Here is a 23702-nt window from a genome sequence, read left to right as displayed (position 1 = left end):
AGGACACAGGACAAAGTATGAGTGTGTGGTAGGGATAAGAAGGAAGAAGAGAGGTGCTTTTTAAAAGTTTTTATTTCAAAAAATAAAGCCACAATTTCACATAAATATCTGGGGAGGGACGGGGAGAGGGGTAGGGCAGGGGCTTGGCCCCTACCTCCTCTTCTCTTTCACACTGTACTGTAAAAGCAAAGGGGCTGGCTAAGGGGAGAACAAGGGGAAGAAGTCGTCAGGGGAGAGTTCCTGCGAAAAAGGCCCCCTCAGCCCACCCCTGCCCTGGAACTGCCTTGGACCTGGCTCACCTTGCCGAACCATCGGGAGAGCCAGATCTGTTTCATGGTCATGTGATCAGGGAGAACTTCATTGTCAAAAAGCAGCTGCACCTAGCAGGGAGGTGGGAGCACTGTGTTAGGAACTCTCCTTCCGCACCATCAAGAACTCACCCGGTCCCCTCTCAACTCTCCCTCCCCTGTGGCCCCTTCTCCTCCCAAAGAAACCTACTGTGGGACACTCACATGCTGGGGATTTAGCATCAAGCGGTGACAGAGGACCCTCCGGAGATGACGAACCTCAGCTCTAACAGAACACCGGACATATTTGTTCTGAGGGTGGGCAGGGAAAGGAAGACAAGGTGTGTGAGAGAAGGGCCCCGAGGAGGTGAGTCTCCTGAGAGGCCCTCCCACAGCCCCTCTCACCTGCAAGACGCTTTTATTCTTGTCTTTGCCAGAACTGGGGGAAAACAGACACAGGTTAGGGAGCACTATCATCCCCTCCCCCGCATCCCCGCCCAGAGCCATGACATTATCTCTTCAAGGGAATAGACATTCGCTTAGCTTACTGCGAGCCCTCTCCCTGAGCCCCTCCCTGACTCTGGCTCATTGACACTCTCACTTCAGACAGCCCAGGACCTGCCTCTCACCTCAGCCGCTCCAGGCACAGGCTCAGCTGCTCATCATAGCGATAGTAGTGGGCTTTCGAATGGTCAAAGCTGCAGAAGGGGAGGCCGAGGTTGCTCAGGGCTGGCTCTGAGAAAGACAGAATAGTGAGGCGGGCAGCACAGATTCCACACTCCTCTTCCCCCAGAGAGCAAAACCGGGCAGGAGGAATGCTCTGGGGGCTTTGCCTTACCCTCCTGCTGCCAAGGGACATACCTTCCCCACCGGGCTGCGTGACTCGGTCCAAGCCTCGGGACTGGTAGAATTCTCGAATTCGTTTCTCTTCACCTGGAAGGGAGTGGAGTATGGGAGTCAAGTCTTAACTGTCCCTCTGGCTGTCAACCTCTTTACCTACACGATGCCCACCAAAGCCCTCGTCACCGCAAGCTGCTACGCAGCATCCGTCCTCTAGAAGCCCCTCAGAGTCAGGTTAGTCACTCACTGTCTTGCAAGCCAGGCACCAGCTTGTACACGATGTCCTGCATGACCCGGTCCAGTTTGAGGTTGAGCAGTGGCTGTGTCTCGTGGATCTTGATGTTGCACATGGGGCAGTACTTGCTGGTTTGGAGGTACTTCACAATACAACTCTTGCAGACTGGAGGAAAAGGAAAACAGACTCTCAGCCCTCAGGGAATCAGGTTCTCGGGCTGGACGGGGTGCCTGGGTGGTTGGGGCAGGCGGTGCAGAGGCTACCAGCCAGCTGGGTGGGAACCAGGGCCTGGAAGAACCAGCCAGGGTCCAGGGAACTCACAAGTATGGAGACACTCTGTGATGGTGGTGGCATCCACGAAGTAGCCAGCGCATAGGCAGCAGACGATGTGTTCATTCAAATCTTTGATCTTTACTCGGACCTCCTCCTGCGGACACACCCTCCGTCACCGATCACCCTTCCCAATCCCAACCCCGGTGCCTTCCCAGCCTGGGAGTCGCCTCTTTCATCACATCTCACAGCCAAACCCCGCACCTTGCATGGTCACAAGGGCTTAGCTCCCGGGGGCTGACACTACCCCTCGCCCAGCAGAGGTCTCCGCGCATAGCGGGGGCTCCCTTCACGTGGACTGGCCCGATCTTCCTTTCCCAGGGGAGACCATACCACGACGGCGGCACAACACGCAGGCGTCTTAGCCCAGAGTTTGGCAACTCGGACCACAATCGCGCAGGCGCACTGTGCCCCCCGCCTCTGCGCAGGCGCACTGGGCGCCCGGCCGGTCCCGGCCTGTCCTCTAGTCGGCCCCAGTCAGCCCCGCTAGCTGACCACAGCAGTAACCCTGCCGCCCCTGCACCTCGTTCCGTAGCGGGTCCATCTTGTACACTGACTGGAGCTGGTTCCGAAGCCTCATCGCGATCGCAATCTGGCCCCCCTGAGGAGACGCCATCTTAAAGGCTGATCCTGGCCTGCCACTTCCGGTGCCGCCTGCAGGGCGGGACTTGTCGCCGAGCAACGAGGGCTTAGGTCTTTTCGGATTCGCTGACTCTCCGTAAGGCCCCACCCACGTCCTTTCTCCCCCGTGTGCTCACCTGAGCCCCAGTGGCCCCTCCCCCTCCGCAGTTGGTAATTGGGGAGCGGGGGGGTGTGGGGAGGGGCCGATCTCATTGACCCCCTGCAGTAATAATCATCGAAGACCCGACCGGACCTCGGGACGAACTTTTGGGGCCTGCAGAAGCCTGCCTCCTCCTTCCCCCGACCCGCCACCGCTCAGGGTCGCCCAGCTCTGGTGACAACCAGGCTAAAGCCCCTCCCGCGCTCTCCGTGTTATGTCGCCCTCGTCGGCCGACGCTAGACAATGCGGAGCTACATCCGACGGTGGGCCTTCTCCCGGCTCCAGGGCGGGAGTTTCTCGGGGCTTCGCGGAGCCTCGGGGAGGGCGACGGGAGGAGGAACCCCTAGAGACTTGGTAGTGATCTTACATCCCCCCCCTCGCCGCCCTCCCCTGCCGCCGGGAGGAGGGGGGCAGGCCCTCGTTAATGATGATGATTCAATCACCGGCGCCTGCGGAGGCCTGGGACAGACTAATGCAGAGCAGATGCCGAAGGAGGAGGGGAGGACGACTAGGACACGGCCGCACGCCGACGCGCCCCGGCGGCGGTCCCTGCAGGAGCAGAAGCTCAGCTCGGTGTTTGGGGGAGACGCAGGGGTCCCGAAAGCTTGCGCGCCGCTGTCCCCAGGTGCCTCCGGTAGCACTAAAACCAAGTGTCAGTTTACTGTGAAGTATTAGCACCAAGTGCAGTTGGAGATGAAAGAAGGGGGGATCCCAGTGCAGCCCTCGAAAGGCATGCTGAAGGAGGTGGGGCTTGGTGTGGGCACAGTTTAGAGCTGGGGTGCGGAAGAAGTGTGGTGGGAATAGAAGAGGAAGGCTGCGCGGAGGGGAGGGGCCGAGAGGGGCAGGGAGGAGGCCGAGGGGTGCATTTGAGAGCAGCGGTAGAAGCAGCAGGACTGGACGGAGCTGGGACTTTGAGCCTGTGGGCCATGGAGAGCCAGCTGACTCTTTTGCAGAGGGAGGTGACCCTATGAGAGAAACATTTTTGTGCATTGATGTTCAGAGTGAACTGGAGTGGATAAGCGACAAGAAGTTTTGGGAGTGGTGATGCTTTAATCACCATGGCTTACCTCGTTGGTCCAAGATGCCATCATCTGTCCTCTGGATGAGTACTGGTTTTTTTGCCCGCTTTTCTTGCCTCCACCGTTGCCCCTCTTTCAGCAATTTTCAATACAGCAGCTCAGGGTAATTCTGGTAAAATATGAATAAAAAAGGATATAAGGAAAAAAATTTGAGTTGATGGGTATGTTTATTATCTTGTTTGTGTTGGTGGTTTCATGGGTGTATGCATACGTCAAAACTTATCACATTGTACACTTTATTTTTTTCACATTGTACCCTTTAAATATGTGCAGTGTATTGTATGTCAGGTTTACCTTAAGAAAGCTGTTAAAAATAAAATTTAAAAATGGGTGCCTTACTTATTTGTTTATAAACTTCCAATAGCTTCCCTTTATTAAAAAAACATATTTTCACCTGGGACCTGGGCATGCACCTTTGACCAGAATCCAACCAGGGGCCCTACAGTCCGCAGGCCAACGCTCTCTCCACTGAGCCAAACCACTGGGGCAGCTTCCCTTTTTAATGAGAATAAAAGGCACAGTCCTTACAGTGGCCTGCAAGGCTCTGTCTGCATGGTCTCGCAGTCACTCAGTCTCTCTGGCCACACTGATCCCTCACTGTTCCACAGACACACAGAATGTACTCCCACACTGTCACCAACTGGAAATGTTCAGATGCACAAATGGTACCTTTCTTCCTTCAGGTCTTTACTCCACAACGCCTTTTATTATTATTATTATTATTATTATTATTATTATTATTGATTTCAGAGAGGAAGGGAGAAGGAGAGAAACATCAATGATGAGAGAGAGAATCATTGATCAGCTGCCTCCTGCAGGTCCCCTACTGTGAGCAGAGCCCCCCAATGCAACCTGGGCATGAGCCCTGACCTCCTGGTTCATAAGTTGATGTTCAACCACTGAGCCACACCAGCCTGGCACTCAACAAGGCCTTTTTGATTATTCTAGATAAATCATAGCTCCCTACCCTTTTACTTCTTCTCCCCCTTCCTTGCTTTATTTTTTTCTTTTTAGCAATTATTATTATTTAATGTATTGTATATTTTTCTTGTTTTACACCTGCCTCCCCCACTAAATATAAGCTTCTCAGTGGCATAGACTGTTTTCCCCTGTTGTATTTATACATCTATATCTCCAGTGCCAGGTACAGAGGACTAACAGTGCCATGTTCAATGAAAAATTTCTGGATGGCCCTAGCTGGTTTGGCTCAGGGGATAGAGTGTTGGCCTGCAGACCAAAGGGTCCTGAGTTCGATTCCAGTCAGGGTTTGATTCCAGTCAAGGGCATGTACCATGGCTGCAGGCTCCTTCCTGGCCTGGGTCCTGGTCAGGGCTCTTGCAGGAGGCAACCAATCGATGTTTCTCTCTGTCTTTCCCTCTCTCTAAAAATCAATGGATAATATCCTTGGATGAGGATTAAAAACGTTTATTTTCTGGATGAATGAATGAATGAATGTAGGTAGTCCTGATGATGGCCTAGATTAGGCTTTTATCAGTGGGAATGGAAAGGAAGGGCTGTATATGAATTTCAAAGGAAAGCACAATAGGAGGGAGTAAGGAGCTTGGGCGGAGAGCCTGTCTTCCAGCCTGGTGGACTTAAGGTGGCTGCAGCAAAGGCAGGTGCAGTTGGCCAGAAGGCTGAAATGGTGGGGCTGGAGCACCACTGTCAGAACCAGGGATGAAGGTCTCAGAGTTTTCTGGGTGGATGTAGTAGATGGAGCTATTGAAATGGATGAAACCTGAGCAGATGGAGACAGAGAGAAAACTGAAGTCTGGACTCTAAAGAATGCTCACAGTCGAAAGTGGAAGAAGAAAAGTCAGTGGAGGAAAAAAACATAAGCAGTCACTATGCAAGTCCAGAGATGTAGAATGAGACAGTATTATATAAGGAAACCAAAAAGGGACATTTCAAAAAATAGTTGGTGATCAATGAAGGAAAACATGTCCAAGATTTCTGGATAATGGACACTGGATACTGACGCTTCCTGAGCAGGTCGGTGTAGTGAAGCCAGCTTGCAGTGGGTTAAAAGAATAAATAATGAGGAAATGGAGGCAGTGGGTGTGGGCACGAAAAGAAAACAATCTTCCATGAAGAGTCAGGCAAAGACTTTGCCTAGATAACAGCGATCTAAGACAGTTGGGGTAGGAAGAGCTAAGTTAATGAAAGAAATGATGACACAGGAGTGGGGGGACCATCTCAAGGGAAGGCTACTATACCAATAGCAGGAAGGAAGGGAAGGCACAGAAGCACAGGCTGGGCACGTGGCCTCTTCTTGTGAAGGTACAGGCTTGAAAACTTGAAGAGTTGGGGGCCACATGCATGTAGAATATGGCGAGATGAACCCAAAGCAGTGTGTATGGGAGGTGGAGGTACTGACCACAGAGTCTCCATCTTCAACCTAACCTAGCAGGAACCACCCTTCTGAGAGAACCAGGGAATCCGCAAAGTGAAGGCAAGCAGAGGAATTCCTAGGACTGTGGCTGACAGACTGAAAGCCCTTGTTCTTGAAGTGGGGCACTGGAAAAAAGTTTTAACTCCGTAGAAGATGTGTATGTACTACTGGTTTATGGCCATTCTCCTCAAAGGATCAGTTAGGCCATCTCTGGGTGGCAGTGCCATCTGTGCTGACCTTAAAAGGCAGGATGTAGAGTAAGCAGGTATACAGGTCTGTACCTATGCTGACTTTTTCTTCTTCATTGATTCACTCGTTGATGCATTCCATTGATGCATTTATTCAGCTTGTTTGGAGATACACTAGTGCCACACTCTTCTCAGAGGCCCACCCCCTAGAGTGGAAAAGGGACTGGCAAACTCCTAACCTGCAGGTCAGTCCCCCTCAGAGGCTTTATTTATGTATTTTAAAATTTTTTATTTATTGATTTTAGAGGAAGAGAGAAAAGGAAAAGGAGAGTAGGAAGGAGAGAGGAAGGGAAGAAAGGAGGGAGGAGTGGAGGGAGGCAGGGAGGGAGGGAGGGAGGGGGAGAGAGAGAGAGAGAGAGAGAGAGAGAGAGAGAGAATGAATGAGAATCTAACCAACTGAGCTACCCAGCCAGGGCCAAAGGCTTATTTAGTTTGCTGCCTCCTTAGCCTCTCTGTTCACATCTGGGGGGATCAGCCACGCTATTTCAGAAGGTTTTGCCTGAATAGCAGGTTTCACGTGCCCTAGTAGCCCCATCCCTCTATTGTTGAAAAGGTTGCTTGTGCTTTTGTGAAAGGCTAGGGGAGGTGATGTCTGTCTTTTTCACCAAGATTAAGAACACACCTGCCAAATTTGCAGACCCCCCCCCCCAGCCCCCTTTCAGAAGAGGTGGTTGACAGGGTGGGGTAAGGGCTGGAAGAATTGGATGATGGGTGTGAACAAGGTTGGGAAAGAATGTTAGTATTTTTTTTTAAAATATATTTTATTGATTTTCTACAGAGAGGAAGGGAGAGAGATAGAGAGTGAGAAACATCGATGAAAGAGAAACATCGATCAGCTGCCTCCTGCACATCTCCCACCAGGGATGCGCCCGCAACCCAGGCACATGCCCCCGACCGGAATCGAACCCAGGACCCCTCAGTCCGCAGGCCGACGCTCCATCCACTGAGCCAAACCGGCCTTGGCAGAATGTTAGTATTAATGCCCACTGCTCCCTCCCCCAGCCTTCAAACTGAGGCTTCTGAGAACAGAGGGGCTGGTGGCTTTGGTGGGGAGAGAGCCCACTCCCTTTTTCTCTTCTTTATTTTCCTGCCCAGATGCCCAAATACCATTTCTCCGTTCCCTAGAGAGAAAGGACCCATCACCTTGCCCCAGGCACCAGTCTGCCAGCCCATCTGCTGGGGAGAAAGAAGGGGCAGCGCCTTTCCCAGAAGATCCCGAAGAAGCAACTGGAAGATTCCACGCTCCTAGGGAGACCCATTCACTAGGCTTAGAAGGAGAAGGCACGCTGGCTCCCATGGAGCACCAGGCAGCCTGGAACCGGGCACGGAGTGGGCTGGGGTCGAGGAGCTGGGTTGGCACATCGGGGTGGGGCCCTTTGGCCACCACGTGTCCGAGGCGGGCCAAGCTGCTCGTCGGTGCCAACCCGCCCGCGGGATGTGAAGAAGCCCCCCCACCCCCCTGCGCCCAGTCTCACCGGCTTGGAGGCGCCAGGGCCCCCCCGGGGCCGGGCCGGGCGGGGGAAGGTAATGTAATTCCGACCCAGCTAACCCGATTATGGCGGCCTGCACCGGGCCGGGTGGCGGCAGGGGCGGGTCTACGGCGCAGGGGCCCGCCCGGCCAGGGGTCCCATCCTGGGGAAGGACGCCGAGTTCACGCACTCCCAGCTCCTGGGTCCCGGGCCAGAGGTCATGAGGTCACCAAACCGCTTTGGTCTTTGCCCACCTCGCTTCTCTGACGCGCTCCAGGCACAGTGTCCTGCGCTTGGGTAGGTGGAGCGTCCATGGGAAATGAGGCGGCTGGTCCTCTGAAGGCTTCAGTGTCTCCCGTGGAGATTTCGTCCTCCCGCCGGGGGGTGGGGTGGGAGAGTGTGAGACGAGACTTCCTAGGCGCAGAGTCCCCGCTGTCGGGGGCAGAACAGGCAGCCCCAAACTCACACCGGCCTGAGCTGGCCCGAGTTCAGCCGCGTCCGCTTTACACCCAGTTCAGAAAATCGAAATTCTAAGAAACACCAGGGCATCCATTGCTGGCGCTCCCGAAAGGAGCGGGGGGCTCGGGAAGAGGCCAGGAGGAGCCCCAGGACATCGGCCCAGGGTGGTTGCTCCCCGCCCGAGCCCACCAGCTGCGCGCGGCCGCCGCTCCCCACACCTGTTCCCTTCCCGGGCCTGCCCGGGCCCGCGCCGGTCCCCAGCTGCTGCCCTTCGCATCCTGGAAGCCACAACGAGATTTGGTCTTGGCGGGCACGTAGGCGGGGGGCACAACGAATCCGGGAGTCGGCAGGCAGGACCCATCGGGAGGCGCAGAGTGCGGGGTGTGGGAAGAGACACCCGCGAGGAACCCCCGGGCGGAGGCCGGCGAGGACGGAGTCGCCGCGCGCATCTCGGCTGACTCAGCGCGCAGCCGCCCCGGCCCTCGCCCCTCCCGGACTGAGCTGGGTGCCTAACACCCCGGCCACCTCCTCACCCAACCCCCGCCATCCCCATCGGCCAGTCTCCCCCTCCCTGGGCGCAAACAGGCGCCTCTTCCCCTTTAACGGGCCGGCCCCGCCCCTGCCCTACCCCCAGCCCCGCTGCCCACCGGAGGCAGATCTGTCAGTCACTGCCCCAGCCCGAGCCCGAGCCGGCCACCCTCTCCACCCCGGACGCGGGCAGAGGCCCGGCAGCCCAGCGTCCATCTGCGCTTCAGAGTCGGAAGGGCGCTCCTGGGACCCTGGTCGGTCGCGCTCCCCCGGGATGCGAGTTCCTGCACCGACGCCCCGCAGAGGCCGGCATGGGCGCGGCTACTGCCCGTGCACTGGGATGAAGCTGTCCCGGGGGCCCCGGTGTCCCGCCGCGGCCAGCTCCGCGGGCCCCTGAGGCCGCCGCCCTGAGCGCTCCCCCGCCGGGCTCCCGGAGCCGCCTGGGGCGCCCTCCAAACCGCCGACCCTCCTGCGGTCCCCCCGAACCCGGGCCCATGGAGCCGGCGGTGCTGGCCTCGCACCACCTCCCGCACCACGAGCCAATCAGCTTCGGCATCGATCAGATCCTGAGCTGCCCGGAGTCCACCGGGAGCGGCCTAGGCCCGGGTCGCGCGGGCCAGGGCCCCGGGGAGAGCGCGGCGTTCTCGGGGGGATTTCACGGAGCCTCGAGCTACGGTCCCTCTGGCGCGCTGGGCCCGCTCCCCGGCAGCTCCGGCCTGGGCCCGGGCGGCGTGATCCGCGTCCCCGCGCACCGTCCGCTGCCGGTGCCGCCGCCTGCGGGAAGCGCGCCTGCGGTGCCCGGCCCCTCGGGCTTGGGCGGCACCGGGGCCCTGGCGGGGCTCACCTTCCCTTGGATGGACAGCGGCCGCCGCTTCGCCAAGGACCGGCTCACGGGTGAGGATGCCCAGCCCCTCCGCCGTGTGGTCCCGCAAGGACTGGGTTTCCGCATCTCTGACCCTTGGGATCCAGATCCGGGTGCCTTTCCTGCGCATCCCTCGGATCCTTTCAGGGGGTTCCCTCCCAACTACGTGTCTTGGTCCCGCTGATGAGGGCATGGGAGGTGAGCTGCCGTCGATGCCCGCGCCCTTCTCTCCAGGCCACTGTCCACGCCGCGGGGAGAGCAGGGGGAAGTGATGGGGACCATGCTCCCTCCCCCAGGGCCGCTCCTCCCGAGCCCGTCCCTGCCGGAGGCCTCTGCTGGTGCGGGGCGACCTGGGGGCACCAGAACTCGGCCGCCCCGCCTACCCTGCCCCGCTCTTTCTTCCTCCCGCAGCCGCGCTCTCCCCCTTCTCCGGGACGCGCCGCATCGGCCATCCTTACCAGAACCGGACCCCGCCGAAGCGGAAGAAGCCGCGCACGTCCTTCTCGCGCTCCCAGGTGCTGGAGCTGGAGCGGCGCTTCCTGCGCCAGAAATACCTGGCCTCGGCGGAGAGGGCGGCGCTGGCCAAGGCCCTGCGCATGACGGACGCTCAGGTCAAGACGTGGTTCCAGAACCGGCGCACCAAGTGGCGGTGAGGCGCGGGGCGGGGAAGGGCCGCGGGCCGGACCCACTGGCGGCGAGGAGCGGGGCGGGCGCGGGCCGGGCGCGGGCCGGCCTCGCTGACCCCGCATCTCCGCCCGTCCAGGCGCCAGACGGCGGAGGAGCGCGAGGCGGAGCGGCACCGCGCGGGCCGACTGCTCCTGCACCTGCAGCAGGACGCGCTGCCGCGGCCGCTGCGGCCGCCGCTGCCCCCAGACCCGCTCTGCCTGCACAACTCGTCGCTCTTCGCGCTGCAGAACTTGCAGCCCTGGGCCGAGGACAACAAGGTGGCTTCGGTGTCCGGGCTCGCGTCGGTGGTGTGAGCTCCGCCTGCCTGGCTGGCCGAAAACTTTCCCGGACCGAGGCGCTGCGTGGAGCGCGGGGCCCAGGGCTGTGGGCGCGCGGCCGCCCTCGCCGTGGTCCTGCAGCAGCGCAGCGCACGAGGAGGAGCAGGCCTTGAGCTCTCTCTCCTCGAGGGCTCCTCGGCCGCGGCCGGCTCCCAGGCCCACGTGGCCCGCTAGCCCCGCAAGCAGACACTCGGCCTTTCCCGCCGTTTTCTGCCTGGATTGTCCCATGGCTGCTGGAACCTGAGGGGCCGACTGGGCGGGACCTTCAGTACAGTAGCCAATGAGGTGCGGAGAGGGGGCGGGTCGGCCAATGGGAGTTGCTTCCCCTAGGGACTCGGGGGTCTTCTGCAGGTGGGTGGGACTTGCGGAGCCAGAGCAGGTAAAATATGATGCTGCGATGGGGGCAGCCCGCACTGGCTGGGTGGGTACCAAAGGTGTGATGGGAGGAAAATGCCAATGACAGCGGCGTAATGGAAGAGGTGCTGGAGAAGGAGTCTGACTGTGACAGCAACCAGAGGGTTATCCATGTTGGGCATCACATCTTTCTACTGTAAAATAATCGCTAAGGATTCTTCCTGTTGAGCCTCATGTTGTTCGTGTGTGTTCAAACTGCTGACTACATTCCTGACAAGGCGCTTGGGTGGCAGGGGAGACAGATAACTTCTTTCATCTTTCACTTGGTGAAAGAGAAAATCTAGGAACACTAATCCCTTTGGGACAGAGAGGAGAGAGGAGGAAGCAGGGGACAAAGTTAATGGACCCAGTGGAGTTAGGATGAGCGGAACTTTGCAAATAATTAGAAAGTGATAGATCTAAGAAGAATCGCAGATAACTCCAAGGTTAGAAATGTAGAGGATCAGGATATCAATGGTGTTGTGGATGATGGAGAAATTGGGAAGATAGTACCAAGATAAACTCTACAGGAAAAACTCAATGCTAGACCTAGAAAGAATAAATTCTGGCAAAGTACTCTTGGGGGAAGTCAGTTGACATCCACATAGAAGTGGAGATAGAGTGATGACAGAAACTCCAAAAGAGGAAACTATTAAGAGAAGGCAGAGTTCTAAGGACTAAGTCTTTTTTCCCTCCAAATTCTACAAACACATTTACAATGTGCAAGGAATGGAGGTCATCAAAGTTAGTAGTCCAAGGGAAGGAAAGGGAAAGGAGCACCCAGCCGGAAAGAAAGGAAAGCATGATGTCCCTGAAGTTGTTAAAGACTTTAGCTTGTAGGTGGGCCAGGGGCTGCTGGGAAGTTTTAGATGGAAAGTTGAGAGTTTGGGGATGGTTGCAATAGTCTTGAGGTTTAAGAAGGAGCAGGATTTAAGTTGTATGAGGACAAAAGGGAAGATTTTGTCTGATTCCTTTGGCATCCCAATTCTTTCCTGGTGGTAGGAGCAGTATAATAGAGGCAAGTGAGCTTCAGGCAGGGTGAGGCCAACTGTAGTCAAACTAATCATGTTCTGTATTAGTGACAGCTAGGTCAGCCATAGCACAAAGTCGACCAGAAGTGGGAGCCTGGAAAAGGGATATTGCTTGAGGAGTTGGCCCTGAGTCTTTGATACTGTGTCATCTTTTTTTTAAAAAATATATTTTATTTATTTTTTACAGAGAGGAAGGGAGAGAGAGAGTTAGAAACATCAATGAGAGAGAAACATCGATCAGCTGCCTCCTGCACATCCCCCACTGGGGATGTGCCCGCAACCAAGGCACATGCCCTTGACCGGAATCGAACCTGAGACCCTTCAGTCCGCAGGCCGACGCTGAGCCAAACCGGTTTCGGCCTGTGTCATCTTTAACTCTTTGTTTTTATAAATGCTATTATGGATTTTTAGAGAGAGAGGGAGGGAGAGGGATAGATAGAAACATCAATGACAGAGGAACATCATGGATCAACTGCCTCTTGAATAGTCCCTACTGGAGGAGGATCAAGCCTACAACCTGGGCATGTACCCTGACTGGGAATTTAACCAACAACCTCTTGGTTCCTGGGTTGATGCTCAAATGCTTAGCCACATTAGCCGGGATACCTCATGTTGTATATGCTGCTGCAGAACCAACCTCAAATTTGGCACTATAGAAAAAGAATTTTTGTAGCTCAAAAGGAAGCACAAGAATAGGTTTAGCTTAAGTTGAGGATATGGGGGCATGTCAGTCCCTCTCCAATAAATAGAAGGCTAAGGAAAGGGTCCTACCCTATGTAGATTGTGGCTTACCCGATTCCTTTTATTCCAAGCCCAACACTTCTTTGATTTGAGAGGGGGGGTGGCGGGGGAGAGAGGTTGGTTGATTTGTTGTTCCACTTATTTGTGCGTGCATTGTTGATTCCTATATGTGCTCTGACCGGGGATCAAACCCACAACCTTGGCATATTGGGACGAAGCTCTAATCACTGGAGCACGTGGCCAGGGCCCCAGCCTACCAATCCTTGAGACTCAGATTCCAAGATTTATATTTGATCTTAAACTTTTGGCTTTTTAAAAAAATATATGTTTTAATTGATTTCAGAGAGGAAGGGAGAGGGAGAGATAGAAACGTCAATGATGAGAGAGAAACATGGACCGGCTGCCTCCTGCACGCCCCCCACTGGGGACCAAGCCTACAACCCAGGCATATGCCCTTGATGGGAATCAAACGTAGGACTTTTCAGTCTGCAGGCTGACACTTTATCCACTGAGCCAAACCAGCCAGGCTCGGCTTTTTTTTTTTTTTTTTTTAAGATTTTATTTTTTAAATTATTTTTTTATTGATTTCAGAGAGGAAGGGAGAGGGAGAGATAGAAACGTCAATGATGAGAGAGAATCACTGATTGGTTCCCTCCTGCATGCCCCCTACTGGGGACAAAGTCTGCAACCTGGGCACATACCCTGACTGGAAATCGAACTTAGACCTGGTTCATAGGTCTACGCTCAACCTCTAAGCCACACCTGCGGGGCAACTTCCGGCTTTTAAATCTGGCTGGTTGCCTTGGTGCCAGAGTAAGGAAGTATTGAATACAATGAGATGAGATCTGCTCCATTCCTCAGGCAGGTCACTGCAGGACACAGGCATCTCTAAATTCTTGGGTGGAGGAGGATTCACTCTCTGTTGAAGAATCTGTCATTTCTTCCCTCAGCTGGTTCAGGAAGTCTCTGCTTTCACTGGGAGGCAGGTTACTCAGGAAGTATGGAGGGGCCAACTCCACCAGCCTGACACAGAGAGTCAGAATTAGATGATTTCTATATATGCTCTCATAAAGCATATTTTTAAGCTTCTTACTATCCCTTCCACAAACCTTGTCTTCTCAAATCATGTTACTACAGACCACTATGATTCCCTCTTCTTCTTAAGGCTCTCTAACTAACTCCCCAGCCATATTTTGGCCCCAGGAAGAGGAATGGGCAGTGTAGGAGGGGTGTCATGGAACTCACATCTGTGGTTGAATCTCAGAAACAATGGAAAGGCAGTTGTCTTTGGAAATGGAGAAACTGTGGTAAATCACCCACGGTGGGGGCCTGGCTGGAGCCCGGCGGCTTCGGTAGCAGCAGAATGGGGAGAGCTGGGCCACATGCTTATGCGTTAGGAGCAGGTAATTTCCAGTCCCATCCGTGTCTTGGGCCACCTCATTGGAAGGCAAAGATATTGAAGGAATAAGTTATAGAGAAGAGGCAGACAGTAGAAAAAAAGTAAGGGGAGATAAGGAATTAGTAAGGGTGATGAGAGTATTAAAGTAAAGCATTTCCTCTAGATGTTATAGTTCCTTCACACCAAAAGCTCCTTGTACCCCAAAGGAAGTCTCTGCTGGTTCTATAGAATCCTCTGAATGGCCATCTGGACCCCAGTTTCAGAGATGGCATACCAATCTTTGGTCTCTCTGACTTCCAATCCTTTCATGACCCCAACTCTTTCCCCTAACCTTAAGGAAGTATCCAGACACCAGAGCTTTCTGAAGGTCTCTGCGATTCTTCTCAGAGCCAAAGGCTGGTTGGGACAAGGGAAGTTCAATTCGTTGCATAAGTTCTAGGAGTTCTCCTCGAAGTTTCTGGGCTTGGCACAGTGCTGCCCAGCTTAGACCCCGAGCCTGGCACCAAGCCTTGTCTGCTCCACCTAGGAGAGGAAAAGGACCAGCTACAACTAAAGCCCTTAAGACCCCTGAAAGAACCAAACCCTTGGCCAAAGGGCCTCCTCTTCCTAGGCATAGAGATCTGTCAGCTGGTTGCACACCACTTGTGGGATATCTGGGATTCTATAAGACAATGCAGAGTGGGCCACTCACTCTGTAGAAAGGCTTCATACACCTGGATCAGAGAACTGTGGTCACCGTCTGCATGCTCCAGGGCCCGGCGTAAAGCAGCTTCCTCTGCACAGAGTGGAGGACGGGTAAACCCGGGGGCAGCTGCAGGCAGGAGAGAGGAAGGATGTTTGGGGGAATTCGAAAGGATAGCAGAACAGGTGGAAAGGTACAAAGGTAGAAATGTCACTTTGGGGACTTAATTCAAAAGATATTGATAACTTCTAAGTGCTATGCACTTTATTAGACATTGAAGGTAAATGAAAGACAGTTTCTGTCCTCAAGGAGTCTGGTGGGAGACAAACAAGTGAACAAACTTGATGAGCAAGATAGGTGTGTGGGCCAACATTTGAAGTTTGAGTAGGAATTAGCTCAGTGGCAAAGGCCTGGAGAGAGGATTCTGGACTGTGGGCACAGCAAGTTAGTAGCATGGCATGTTTGGAGAACTGCAAGCGCCTAGTGTGGGTGGTTGGAATGGCGTGCATGGCAGTTACAGGGGATAAAGCTGGGGAGGTAGGTAAATGAGTTTACAGTCTGTCTAGAAGGTAAAAAATAGCTGTTGAAGCGTTTTTAAGTAAGAGAGTCCCTGTGTTTGAAGAAGTTCAAATTTCACATGACTAATTAGGAGGCTGCTGAAGGAGTCCAGCTGAGCACTGACAGAACCTGACAGTGAGTATGGAGAACAGCAGATTAACTAAAATAATACTTAAGAGATAAAAATGAAAGGAACCAGAGATAGATTAATCTAAAATGAGGGTAATGGAGCTGCGGAGATGATGGTATCATTTTGTGGTGAGAAGGTCGTTTAAGAAAGTGTTCAAGTTTAGTTCTGGCTTGAAGTACTGTAGACTGTTCTGGTAGACATGTCCATCAGGAGTTAAACATATAAATCTAAGATTCAGAAGAATGGCATTGAGAGGGAGATACAAGGTTTGTATATTTTAAGTGTGAAGGTATCCCTTCAGAGCATGGGTGTGGATGAACTTGCTTAGAGAGTTCAGGGAATGAGAAGACACAAAGGGCAAGAATACAAAACCCTGAGGTCCAACTTACAGTGGATGAGCAGAAGATGAAGCGCCCAAGTAAGACATTAAGGGAATGGTAGGGAGGTAGGATGAGAACCAGGAGGAGTGGTCACAGAAGTTTAGTGGGGCAGTTTCAAGGTGGGAGTGGCCAACATTCTGAAGTGTCAAAAGGTCATGAATGAGCCCTAGCCGATTTGGCTCAGTGGACAGAGCGTCGGCCTAGGGACTGAAGAGTCCCAGGTTTGATTCCGGTCAAGGGCACATGCCCGGGTTGTGGGTTCGATCCCCAGTAGGGGGCATGCAGGAGGTGGCCGATCAATGATTCTCTCATTATTGATGTTTCTCTCTCTCTCCCTCTCCCTTCCTCTCTGAAAAAAGAAAAAAAAAAAAAGATCATGAATGAGAGCTTAAATGTGTTCACTGGGTTAGGTCTTCAGGTCACTGGTGAGCTGAAAGCTGTCTCAGTGTGGTGGTGGACCTGAATCTGGAGTGTGGTGGGTGAGAAATACACTAGATGGAATAGGGTAGAGATTATACCATATAGCTGAAGAGGAGTATAGGGTTGAAGAAGAGGGGGGAAGAGTTTTAGTAATAACAGATAGAAGAGATTCAAACATGTTGAGAGGAAGAACCAGCAGAAGGAAAAAGGCTAAAGAGACAGAAGAGCGATAACTGATGAAACCTGGTTCTGTAGGCATCGCGTGGTAGAAACTGGAGCTTGGGGGAAAGGGCTAGCCTTTGGAGCACCAACACACCAAGGGGAAGGACTGAAGTAGCCACAGGAGCCAGGGAGAGAGGTGAGTTATACCAGTGAGCATGGCAGCAAGGGTGAGCATCTCATCCACACATTCAAACTCGCATGAAGCCAGCAGGGCTTTGGCCAACTCAGGGGGCAGAGGGAACTCTGATAGGATGACACCTAAGTCTGACAGGTGTCCGTTGTCATCCAGGGCTGCCAGGTAGTCTAAGTCTTCCAGGGCCTGCATCAGTGCTTCTGGAGCTGGGGAGGAAACAGGGCTTATAGTGCAGAGGACCTCAGAGCCTGTGGCCAGACAGCAGGACTTGGGCAGGAGGAGTGCTCACCAGGCCGGTCCAGGAAGTGACACTCCCCTGGCTCTGCAATCTGTCTCCTTTTTAGCAGTAATACCAGAGGGCTCAGATTTTCCTCACACACCCTGGGTTGGGGCAATGGGGTAGCTTCTAGTTCTTGGAAGGACTTAGGATAAAGGCAGAGGCAGGATCCTGAGGGGAAAAAGACCTGGGCAAGAAGACCACTGTAGATTTCTCGGGGCTTGCATGTCAGTGACTTTCATGGGCGATGTCAGGGAGGGCAAAGGCTCTTACCTGGAGGGGCCCCTCTTGCCCGTAGTTGTCTTGCCTTTGCCTGACACTTGCTGATTGGTCTCAGCACTTGGGATTCTGCTCGGATCTGAGGATTGTACACCTGTCACCGCCCGCCAACCAAGGTCAAGACAGATTAGAGTGGGCCATTCATATCTTTAGCCTCCACAACCCCTCATCTTTGTCACTCACACTTCGAAGCTCCAGTCCTGAGTCAATGACATGTCGAATGGAAGGGAGGGAGAAGGAGAAGTCAGCCAGCCAGTGAGTGACCACAATCTTTCGGGCACCCGAGTCTGTGTCTTCATACACAGCCTGAACAGCTTGACCATGGCCTGGGTGAAGGGGCAGCACCCGTGGTGGAGGTCCTTGGATTGCCAAGGTCCCTACCTCCCTGGACAAGGATTCACAGCACAGGGAAATTTCCTGAGGAGAGGGTTGGGGTATTAGGGCACTTCTCACCTCTTCTGGGTCACAGACCTCTTTGAAAAACTGATGAAAGCTATGGCCCTTCACTCTGAAAAAATGCACATACTCATAAAAGTTGGGGAGTGTTATAATTTCAGGAATTCATTGAACCACTACTCTCTGCATTTGATGGAATAAAAAAGAGGGTAGTAGACATCTTTACCCTGAAATCCTTGAGTGTTTCCCCAGGACCCCAACAGAGAGTGAATACTACAACTCCAGTGTTCCTAACAAGCAGTGCTCCCGTTCCCAGGACAGGAAGGTGGCATAAAGAGCACCTCCTTTTGCAGCCCGTTTTTTACCTCCTCACTGGGCAGGTACACTAGCACGTCTCCTGGAGCCTCCTTTCGACACAATTCAAGCACAGCTTGGCAGGCAGCTTCCACTCGATCAGGAGGGACAGTGTCCCTGTAGGTGGGAGTGGGACACCTGCCAGGCCCTCTGGGTACACGTACAATAGGAGGATTGCCCCAGAAGGCTTGGAGCTTAGGTTCAAGGGCTGGATCAGTGACCACCACCACTTTGGGGTCCCCTGGAAGGTTTCCCAGCCCGGCATCTCGCAGCAGCCCCTGGAGCAAGTCTGAGGCCACTGACCGCTCTTGAGCCTCATCCAGTACCAGCACATCCCAGGCTCCAGTGCCCCGGGTTGAGGCCACCTCCTGAAGAAGCAGCCTGTCCCAGCAAAACCTGTTGACATTGGCAGTGGGCAGGAGTCAGTGTGGATATTGGCCAGCCTGTCCAGGGGAGTTTCTATCCAGGGAGCCTAGATTTTGATAGTTAAGGTCAGAAAAAGACTGTGACTGAATTCCTTAACAGTGACCCACAACCTTACTGACTGGTGACACTTTGTTCAGAAGCTGTACCCCAGCTGGGAAAGTCAGACTTTTGTAATAAGTGTGAGGATGAATGTGAGGTCCAGGCTAGGATTAAAGAGTCTAATTCAGCAATGCATAGTGCATGCTTTAAAGGGCGAGCTGGGCTGAGAGGGTATGGTGAGGTGTCAGAGGGCTGGGCCTGCTCCTATTGCGTGAGGGGAATTAGATTTGAATCAGGCCTGGAAGAAGCCTCACCTGAGCAGGGTTTGGGGCCCAGTGCAATCCTCCTGGGGGATGCTGTATCCAACCTCATGACCCAGGGTCAGGTCCATCTCATCAGCAACCTGCAGGGCCAGGCTCAGGGCTGCCAGAGGGTAGGGCTGAGTGACAGTTACCTGGCATCCCCTGGCCAGTGCAAACTCTGCACACCACTGAGGGATCTGGGGTAGGGAAGGACAACCAGTCAGCAAGACACAGGACTTCAGTCGGAAGGGCTAGGGGAGCTATGGCCTTATTTGGGGGCATACACTGGTCTTTTACCACCCGGGGGCCAGCTTAACCTGACTCCTTTGCCTACCTCCCCCAAAACCCCTGGCAGTCCAATCCCCCTATGTCCAAGGAAGGACCAATTTCCTAGCCTCTCCCCTTGTCTCTCCCCGAATCTACCCCCACCTGGGTGCTCTTGCCAGAGCCAGGCTCTCCAGACACAATCACCACTCCACTGGGGCTACTCTCCAATTGCTCCAAGAAGACAAAGCGAGCAGCCCAGATGGGCAAGGCTCGGCGCTGCTCAAGCAGGTCGTAGTAGTGGGAAGAGAAGGGAAGCCCGTCAAAGGGGTTCACAGCCAGTTCAGACTCCCCAGGGCTCAGGCCAGACTCTTCTGCCAGGCCAAGAAGCTGAGAGGCCATGATAGCTCACCGCAGTACCTACAGAAGGCAGGGCAGTCATTAAGGCCTCATACCATCTTTGCACCTCAGCCCTGATCCCCAACCTTTTACCCTCAGCTGGTAATGCACTGAGGTCCATCCTTCCAAGAACTTTTTAAAAAAAATTATCACCTGAGGATATTTTTCCACCGATTTTTGAAAAAACATTGATATGAGAGCCATATTGATTGGTTGTTGAATCTGCAACCCAGGTGCCTTTGATCAGGAATCAAACCCGAGGCTCTTTGGTGACCAGGGCCCTCAATCTAACCACTGAGAACACCTGTCAGGACTGTGTGTGTCTGTTTTTCAATCCTTACCTGAGGATGTTTATTGATTTGGGGGGTTGGGTGGGAGAGGGAGAGAGATCAGTCAGTTGCCTCCCATATGCACCACAATTGGGTGGAATGAACCTGCAATCTAGATATGTACCCTGACCAGGAACTGAACCCTCCACCTACACGTATATGGAGGTATACGGGGTAATGCTCCAACCAACTGAACCACCCAGCCAGGTCCTTCCCAGCACTTCTTGGCTGCCAGGAAAGTGGAGACCTAAGTCTCCTAGTAAAGGACTATCAGAAGTGGATTATCCTGAAGCAGGTAGTAAAAATCCTGTGACTAACACAGGAGCCCTCAGGGGCAGCAGGAATTATGTAAGACCCGGGGGAAGGACCCCAAGGGAAAAGGATAAAGAATAAAAGGAGGGGAGTAGGGCCACAGGATCCTGGAATCAAACCTGCTTGCAGCTCTGAGACGTGTCAGGACGGCAGCCAGTTCCAGAACCACACAGCCAGTTCCCACCAACCTTGACCAGCATGAAGTACAAAGGTCAGTTCCGGCTCCACCCTGAGGCTTGGCTCAAATACAATTCTAGACACTTCTGGGGTGGAGCCATTTGCTCCGCCTTATTTAACCTAGTCAGGAGCCTATGGAAAACAGACTCCAGCCATCACACTGGGCGTATGAACTCTATATAAACTATGTTCGGTGAAAGGCATCCTGGGACTTGTAGTTTTGCAGCTGTTTCTTCACAAACCTGGGTTAAACACCCCAGCTGTGTTCAGTTGCTGTTGGGTCTTCAGTTCAGTTACACTTCCTTAATATCATTCATTTCTTGACATGAGGAGGCGATTTCAGACAGTTCCATTCTGACCACCCCCCACAAACCTACAAAGAAGACCTCATCCCCGTTCCACCCACACGAGGAAAAAGGAACCTGTTCAGGATGCTTTTTAGACCCAGAGAGGCAACAGAGACCTTGAGTGAAAGCCCTGAATTTAATGTGATACTGGGGGGGAGCCATCTCTCCCTTTCTACCACCCACCCATCCGGCCTGTTGAGTTGGGTGAGGGCTGCCCCCAGGCTCCGTCCTGCGGCTCTGGGTGCCATCCTGTGCTCAGTCAGCCTCCTGGGCCTGTCTTTCTGTGAATCTCCTGTGGGACACAGGGGGGGAGACATCGTGTGGGCTTTGCCATATTAACTCCATAATTAGCTCCCTTCTTCAACCTGCCCCTTCCTACCCATTATTCTCTAAGCCCCTCACCTTCTTGCATATTCATATAGTGCTTGCTTGCGCTCCTGTAGGCTTTCTTGCCGGGCCCAGGAGGACTTGGCAAATGTTAGGGCTGTGGGCTGAGGGGTCACCGGGCCAGAGCTGGGGAACTGAGGTGATCACAATGTCAGAGGGCTTGCGGAGTCATCATCATTAAACCTGCATCGAATGCCTACTTTGCAAGAGAGGCACTGTGCTAGGGTCTCAGGATCAAAACAGAGACATCAGGGAAAGGGAGTATGCAGACTGCCCCACCCACCCCAGGTCTTGGGTCTGACCATTTCCTGGGTCTCACCTTGGGGGCAGAGGCTGTGGGAAGGGCCTGGGTCCCCTCAGTGATGTCTTCAGGTATGAAAGCTACAGCTCCCTCAAGTAAATTGGTGATGGTCAAGTCTACACATCCAGTCCTGGCTGGGGAGAAGGGAAGAGAGGAGAAGGGGCCTGTTTCCCTGCTCACCTTTCCCCCTTTTCACCCACTTTTCCTCTCTGTGTTTTCCTGTGTGGGGCTACCCTTTCCCATACCGAGATCTCTCTGGATGACGCCCAGTGGCACATGGGGTAAAACCTCCTTGACTCTTTGAGCCAGAGTTGCCAGCTGCACATCAGGAGAAGGGCCAGGGGAGGGGGGAAAAGAAGACTGGGCTGCAAAAAAGAAATCCAAAATACGGTGAGTGGAGATGGGGAGGAAGGAAAGACTGACGGGCACAGGAAGAGGGAGGACATCACAATGAGCTGAAGGAAAACAAAAAGCTCGGTGTACAGAGACCACACACCTGACTGGGGGTGCAATCTGGCATGTCTTTGTCGCTTCATGTGCTCTGCTTTGTCTGCGGGGGTGAGTCGTGTCCCTGTCTGGCCCAGTTCTTTGGCCACCAGCTAGGGAGAATCGGAAGGTTGGGAGTGTCAAGGTCTCAAGCCTTCGTCCCTCTCCACCTGAGGAAAGACCCCGCCTCCACCCTGCCTGTGTACCCTACCACCTGCTGTACACGCAGGGCGAACTCCTCATTCCCCTCCCCCAGCTGGCGATGAACAGGACGGAGCCACCTGCAAAAAACAATCCAGGGCCATGTTGGGGGCACCTGCTGATACCTCTTTTCATGGGATAGTGGTGGTGAGGGCGGGGAGAGAGTAAATTCTTTGTATGCCCCTCTGGTGGAACCTTGCTATTAAAAGATCTGCAAGTGGACAGGGCAGAGGCAACTACTTTCTTGACCTTGAGGTGAACTTTTCCCAGCCACCAAAAAATGAGGACAATACCTTACTTGGTACACCGTGAAAGGGACAAAAAGTGACCACAACAGTTCTGACACCCAGGAGGCATCTGACACCGTCTGAGAGGAAGGCACGAAGTGAGATCTAAGTCAGGGCCGGGAGTGGGAAACTCTCCCCCACGCCCCAAGGATTCCCTATGCAACATGCACTCACCACAGAGACTAGGGGTCTCTGGACTCGAAGGGTAAGAGGCTGTACCACATCCTGGATAGAAAATGGCCAGGAACTGGAAGGAAGAGAGAACAGAATGGGACTCCAGCCAGCCCAGGCGGCAGCTCATACCTGACTCAAAACAGGAACTGTCACACTGCCCACTGGATACATGGGGACTAACGGGACTCGGGGGTAAGAGCCAAAAGTGGACAGGAAGGAAATGAACGAAGAATGGAGGGGGTTAGGGCTGAAGAAGGTCGTGAAAACCCAAGGGCCCTCAAGCTTGACTACCAAGGCATGTGGAGGCCAATACCTGTGCTCACCCACCTGAAGCGCAGGAGCCCCTCCCGGCCATTGGTGGCCTCTTCCTCGGGGAAGAGCAGCAGAGGGGTTGGGGGAAGCCTCGTGGAAGCACAGAATCTCTTGAGTGACTCCACCAACTCCCCCCGCCCATCCATCTCCAGGAAGCCCCGAGACCAGCACACAAAGCTGGGGGGGCTATTGAGTAGAGGCTGGGAACAGGGAAGAGAGAAGGCAAGAAGAATGTTGTGGAGTGACAAAACTGACAAATGGGGGTCGGGGGGAGAAACGGGGTTCGGGGTGCGGCTCAGTATCTGGTGGCGTCCCAGGCAACACCGGGCGGGCAGAGGGTGGCCTGGCGCTGGGCCCCCGGGCACTGCCCCGGGAGTTCTGGCTTCGCCCCACTCACGGTGCTGCAGCTGGTGAGCAGGTTGACTATGTTGTGATCGAAAGGCGTCACGTGGTTGGAAATGAGGACCCGGACGCGGTGATCGCGGAGTCCCGGGTCCTCCTGCCGGGCCACGAGCCCCAGCACCGCACACATGGTCCGCACCACGAACCTGCGGGCGCAGGCGATCGTGACGGCACTGCTCGGGCCGAACCCGGCCCAGACCCTCCCCGAGCGCCCGGGTCGGAACCTGCGAAGGACGCTGTCCGGCAGCGCGCAGCTGACTAGGAAGACGTGGATCCCAAGGAAGAGGCGCAGGACGAGGAGGCAGAACCCGACGGGCGCGTAGAGCAGCAGCGCGAGGAGCAGGAAGCCGTCACCCGGGAGCCTGGGGGCGAGAGGCGGGATGATCGGGCGCCGAGGGCCGAGGGAGTGCGGGCGCCGGTGTCTCCCCGCAGGCGTTCTTACCGGTGCGAGTCAAAGAGTCGCTCCGGCCCCGGCGCTTGGGGAGGGTCCATCGCGGTTGCTTTAGGGGTGTCCGGCCGCCGCCGCCGCCGCCATCTTCGCGACCCGCCGCAGGGGCTCCTGGGAAGGCGGAGTCTCCGGGCGTCGGCCCTGGGTGCCAGGACCCGAAATCCTCCTGCGCCCCGGAAGGGCTAGCCGCCCCAGCATGC

General features: G+C 54.5%; 4 protein-coding genes across 11 annotated transcripts; 1 reads left to right on the top strand and 3 right to left on the bottom strand.

The window, feature by feature from the left end:
* Positions 1–54: 54 nt before the first annotated feature.
* PCGF1 (polycomb group ring finger 1) lies at positions 55–3079 on the bottom strand. 2 transcript variants are annotated; one of them, XM_036334037.1, is made up of 9 exons: positions 2216–3072; positions 1684–1789; positions 1375–1527; positions 1149–1220; positions 917–1022; positions 693–726; positions 513–599; positions 300–380; positions 55–198 (listed from the first exon to the last, which is right to left on the bottom strand). In XM_036334037.1, exons 1-9 carry the CDS (start codon positions 2306–2308, stop codon positions 151–153), a joined length of 780 nt encoding a protein of 259 aa, XP_036189930.1. In that variant the 5' UTR covers positions 2309–3072; the 3' UTR covers positions 55–150. The 2 variants fall into 2 exon arrangements, with proteins under 2 accessions (XP_036189930.1, XP_036189929.1); XM_036334036.1 differs by having other exon boundaries at positions 513–726; positions 2216–3079.
* Positions 3080–8819: 5740 nt separating this feature from the next.
* On the top strand, positions 8820–11088 carry TLX2 (T cell leukemia homeobox 2). Its single transcript, XM_036335494.1, has 3 exons — positions 8820–9542; positions 9922–10159; positions 10274–11088. Exons 1-3 carry the CDS (start codon positions 9143–9145, stop codon positions 10488–10490), a joined length of 855 nt encoding a protein of 284 aa, XP_036191387.1. The 5' UTR covers positions 8820–9142; the 3' UTR covers positions 10491–11088.
* Positions 11089–13304: 2216 nt separating this feature from the next.
* DQX1 (DEAQ-box RNA dependent ATPase 1) lies at positions 13305–20475 on the bottom strand. 3 transcript variants are annotated; one of them, XM_036334025.1, is made up of 12 exons: positions 20100–20475; positions 19106–19360; positions 18689–18873; positions 17921–18305; positions 17343–17576; positions 17154–17253; positions 16893–17051; positions 16618–16809; positions 14770–14889; positions 14410–14600; positions 13925–14115; positions 13305–13702 (listed from the first exon to the last, which is right to left on the bottom strand). In XM_036334025.1, exons 2-12 carry the CDS (start codon positions 19340–19342, stop codon positions 13546–13548), a joined length of 2151 nt encoding a protein of 716 aa, XP_036189918.1. In that variant the 5' UTR covers positions 19343–19360; positions 20100–20475; the 3' UTR covers positions 13305–13545. The 3 variants fall into 3 exon arrangements, with proteins under 3 accessions (XP_036189918.1, XP_036189919.1, XP_036189920.1); XM_036334026.1 differs by having other exon boundaries at positions 16729–16809; positions 19106–20475; XM_036334027.1 differs by lacking the exon at positions 19106–19360.
* Positions 20476–20621: 146 nt separating this feature from the next.
* AUP1 (AUP1 lipid droplet regulating VLDL assembly factor) lies at positions 20622–23688 on the bottom strand. Of its 5 annotated transcripts, XM_036334030.1 has the most exons (12): positions 23497–23685; positions 23279–23416; positions 23050–23200; positions 22668–22852; positions 22341–22413; positions 22173–22246; positions 21893–21959; positions 21689–21791; positions 21438–21557; positions 21211–21326; positions 20907–21025; positions 20622–20796 (listed from the first exon to the last, which is right to left on the bottom strand). In XM_036334030.1, exons 1-12 carry the CDS (start codon positions 23544–23546, stop codon positions 20760–20762), a joined length of 1233 nt encoding a protein of 410 aa, XP_036189923.1. In that variant the 5' UTR covers positions 23547–23685; the 3' UTR covers positions 20622–20759. The 5 variants fall into 5 exon arrangements, with proteins under 5 accessions (XP_036189923.1, XP_036189926.1, XP_036189924.1 ...); XM_036334033.1 differs by lacking the exon at positions 21438–21557 and having other exon boundaries at positions 23497–23688; XM_036334031.1 differs by lacking the exon at positions 20622–20796 and having other exon boundaries at positions 20945–21087; positions 23497–23688.
* Positions 23689–23702: the final 14 nt, after the last annotated feature.

This window comes from Myotis myotis, unplaced genomic scaffold (genome assembly GCF_014108235.1).
Source record: "Myotis myotis isolate mMyoMyo1 unplaced genomic scaffold, mMyoMyo1.p scaffold_m19_p_14, whole genome shotgun sequence".
Classification (NCBI taxonomy): domain Eukaryota; kingdom Metazoa; phylum Chordata; class Mammalia; order Chiroptera; family Vespertilionidae; genus Myotis; species Myotis myotis.
The sequence above is the reverse complement of the archived record's forward strand: the minus strand, read 5'-3'. Positions and strand labels throughout refer to the sequence as shown.

What these genes read in the sequence shown, in the direction of transcription:
- TLX2 (XM_036335494.1), top strand. Translation starts at nt 9,143, where the DNA reads ATGGAGCCGGCGGTGCTGGCCTCGCACCACCTCCCGCACCACGAGCCA. An exon ending in CGCCAAGGACCGGCTCACGG is followed by an intron (nt 9,543 to 9,921) that starts GTGAGGATGCCC and finishes TTCCTCCCGCAG; the next exon opens with CCGCGCTCTCCCCCTTCTCC. An exon ending in AACCGGCGCACCAAGTGGCG is followed by an intron (nt 10,160 to 10,273) that starts GTGAGGCGCGGG and finishes CCGCCCGTCCAG; the next exon opens with GCGCCAGACGGCGGAGGAGC.
- PCGF1 (XM_036334036.1), bottom strand. Translation starts at nt 2,308, where the DNA reads ATGGCGTCTCCTCAGGGGGGCCAGATTGCGATCGCGATGAGGCTTCGG. An exon ending in CTGTGCCTGGAGCGGCTGAG is followed by an intron (nt 727 to 916) that starts GTGAGAGGCAGG and finishes GTTTTCCCCCAG; the next exon opens with TTCTGGCAAAGACAAGAATA. An exon ending in TCTCCCGATGGTTCGGCAAG is followed by an intron (nt 199 to 299) that starts GTGAGCCAGGTC and finishes TTCTCCCCTTAG; the next exon opens with CCAGCCCCTTTGCTTTTACA.
- DQX1 (XM_036334025.1), bottom strand. Translation starts at nt 19,342, where the DNA reads ATGGCCTCTCAGCTTCTTGGCCTGGCAGAAGAGTCTGGCCTGAGCCCT. An exon ending in TGTACCTGCCCAGTGAGGAG is followed by an intron (nt 17,577 to 17,920) that starts GTAAAAAACGGG and finishes CCCTCTCCTCAG; the next exon opens with GAAATTTCCCTGTGCTGTGA. An exon ending in TGTCTGGATACTTCCTTAAG is followed by an intron (nt 14,116 to 14,409) that starts GTTAGGGGAAAG and finishes CCTTCCAATGAG; the next exon opens with GTGGCCCAAGACACGGATGG.
- AUP1 (XM_036334030.1), bottom strand. Translation starts at nt 23,546, where the DNA reads ATGGACCCTCCCCAAGCGCCGGGGCCGGAGCGACTCTTTGACTCGCAC. An exon ending in AGAGACCCCTAGTCTCTGTG is followed by an intron (nt 22,247 to 22,340) that starts GTGAGTGCATGT and finishes CCTTCCTCTCAG; the next exon opens with ACGGTGTCAGATGCCTCCTG. An exon ending in TTCACGGTGTACCAAGTAAG is followed by an intron (nt 21,960 to 22,172) that starts GTATTGTCCTCA and finishes TGTTTTTTGCAG; the next exon opens with GTGGCTCCGTCCTGTTCATC.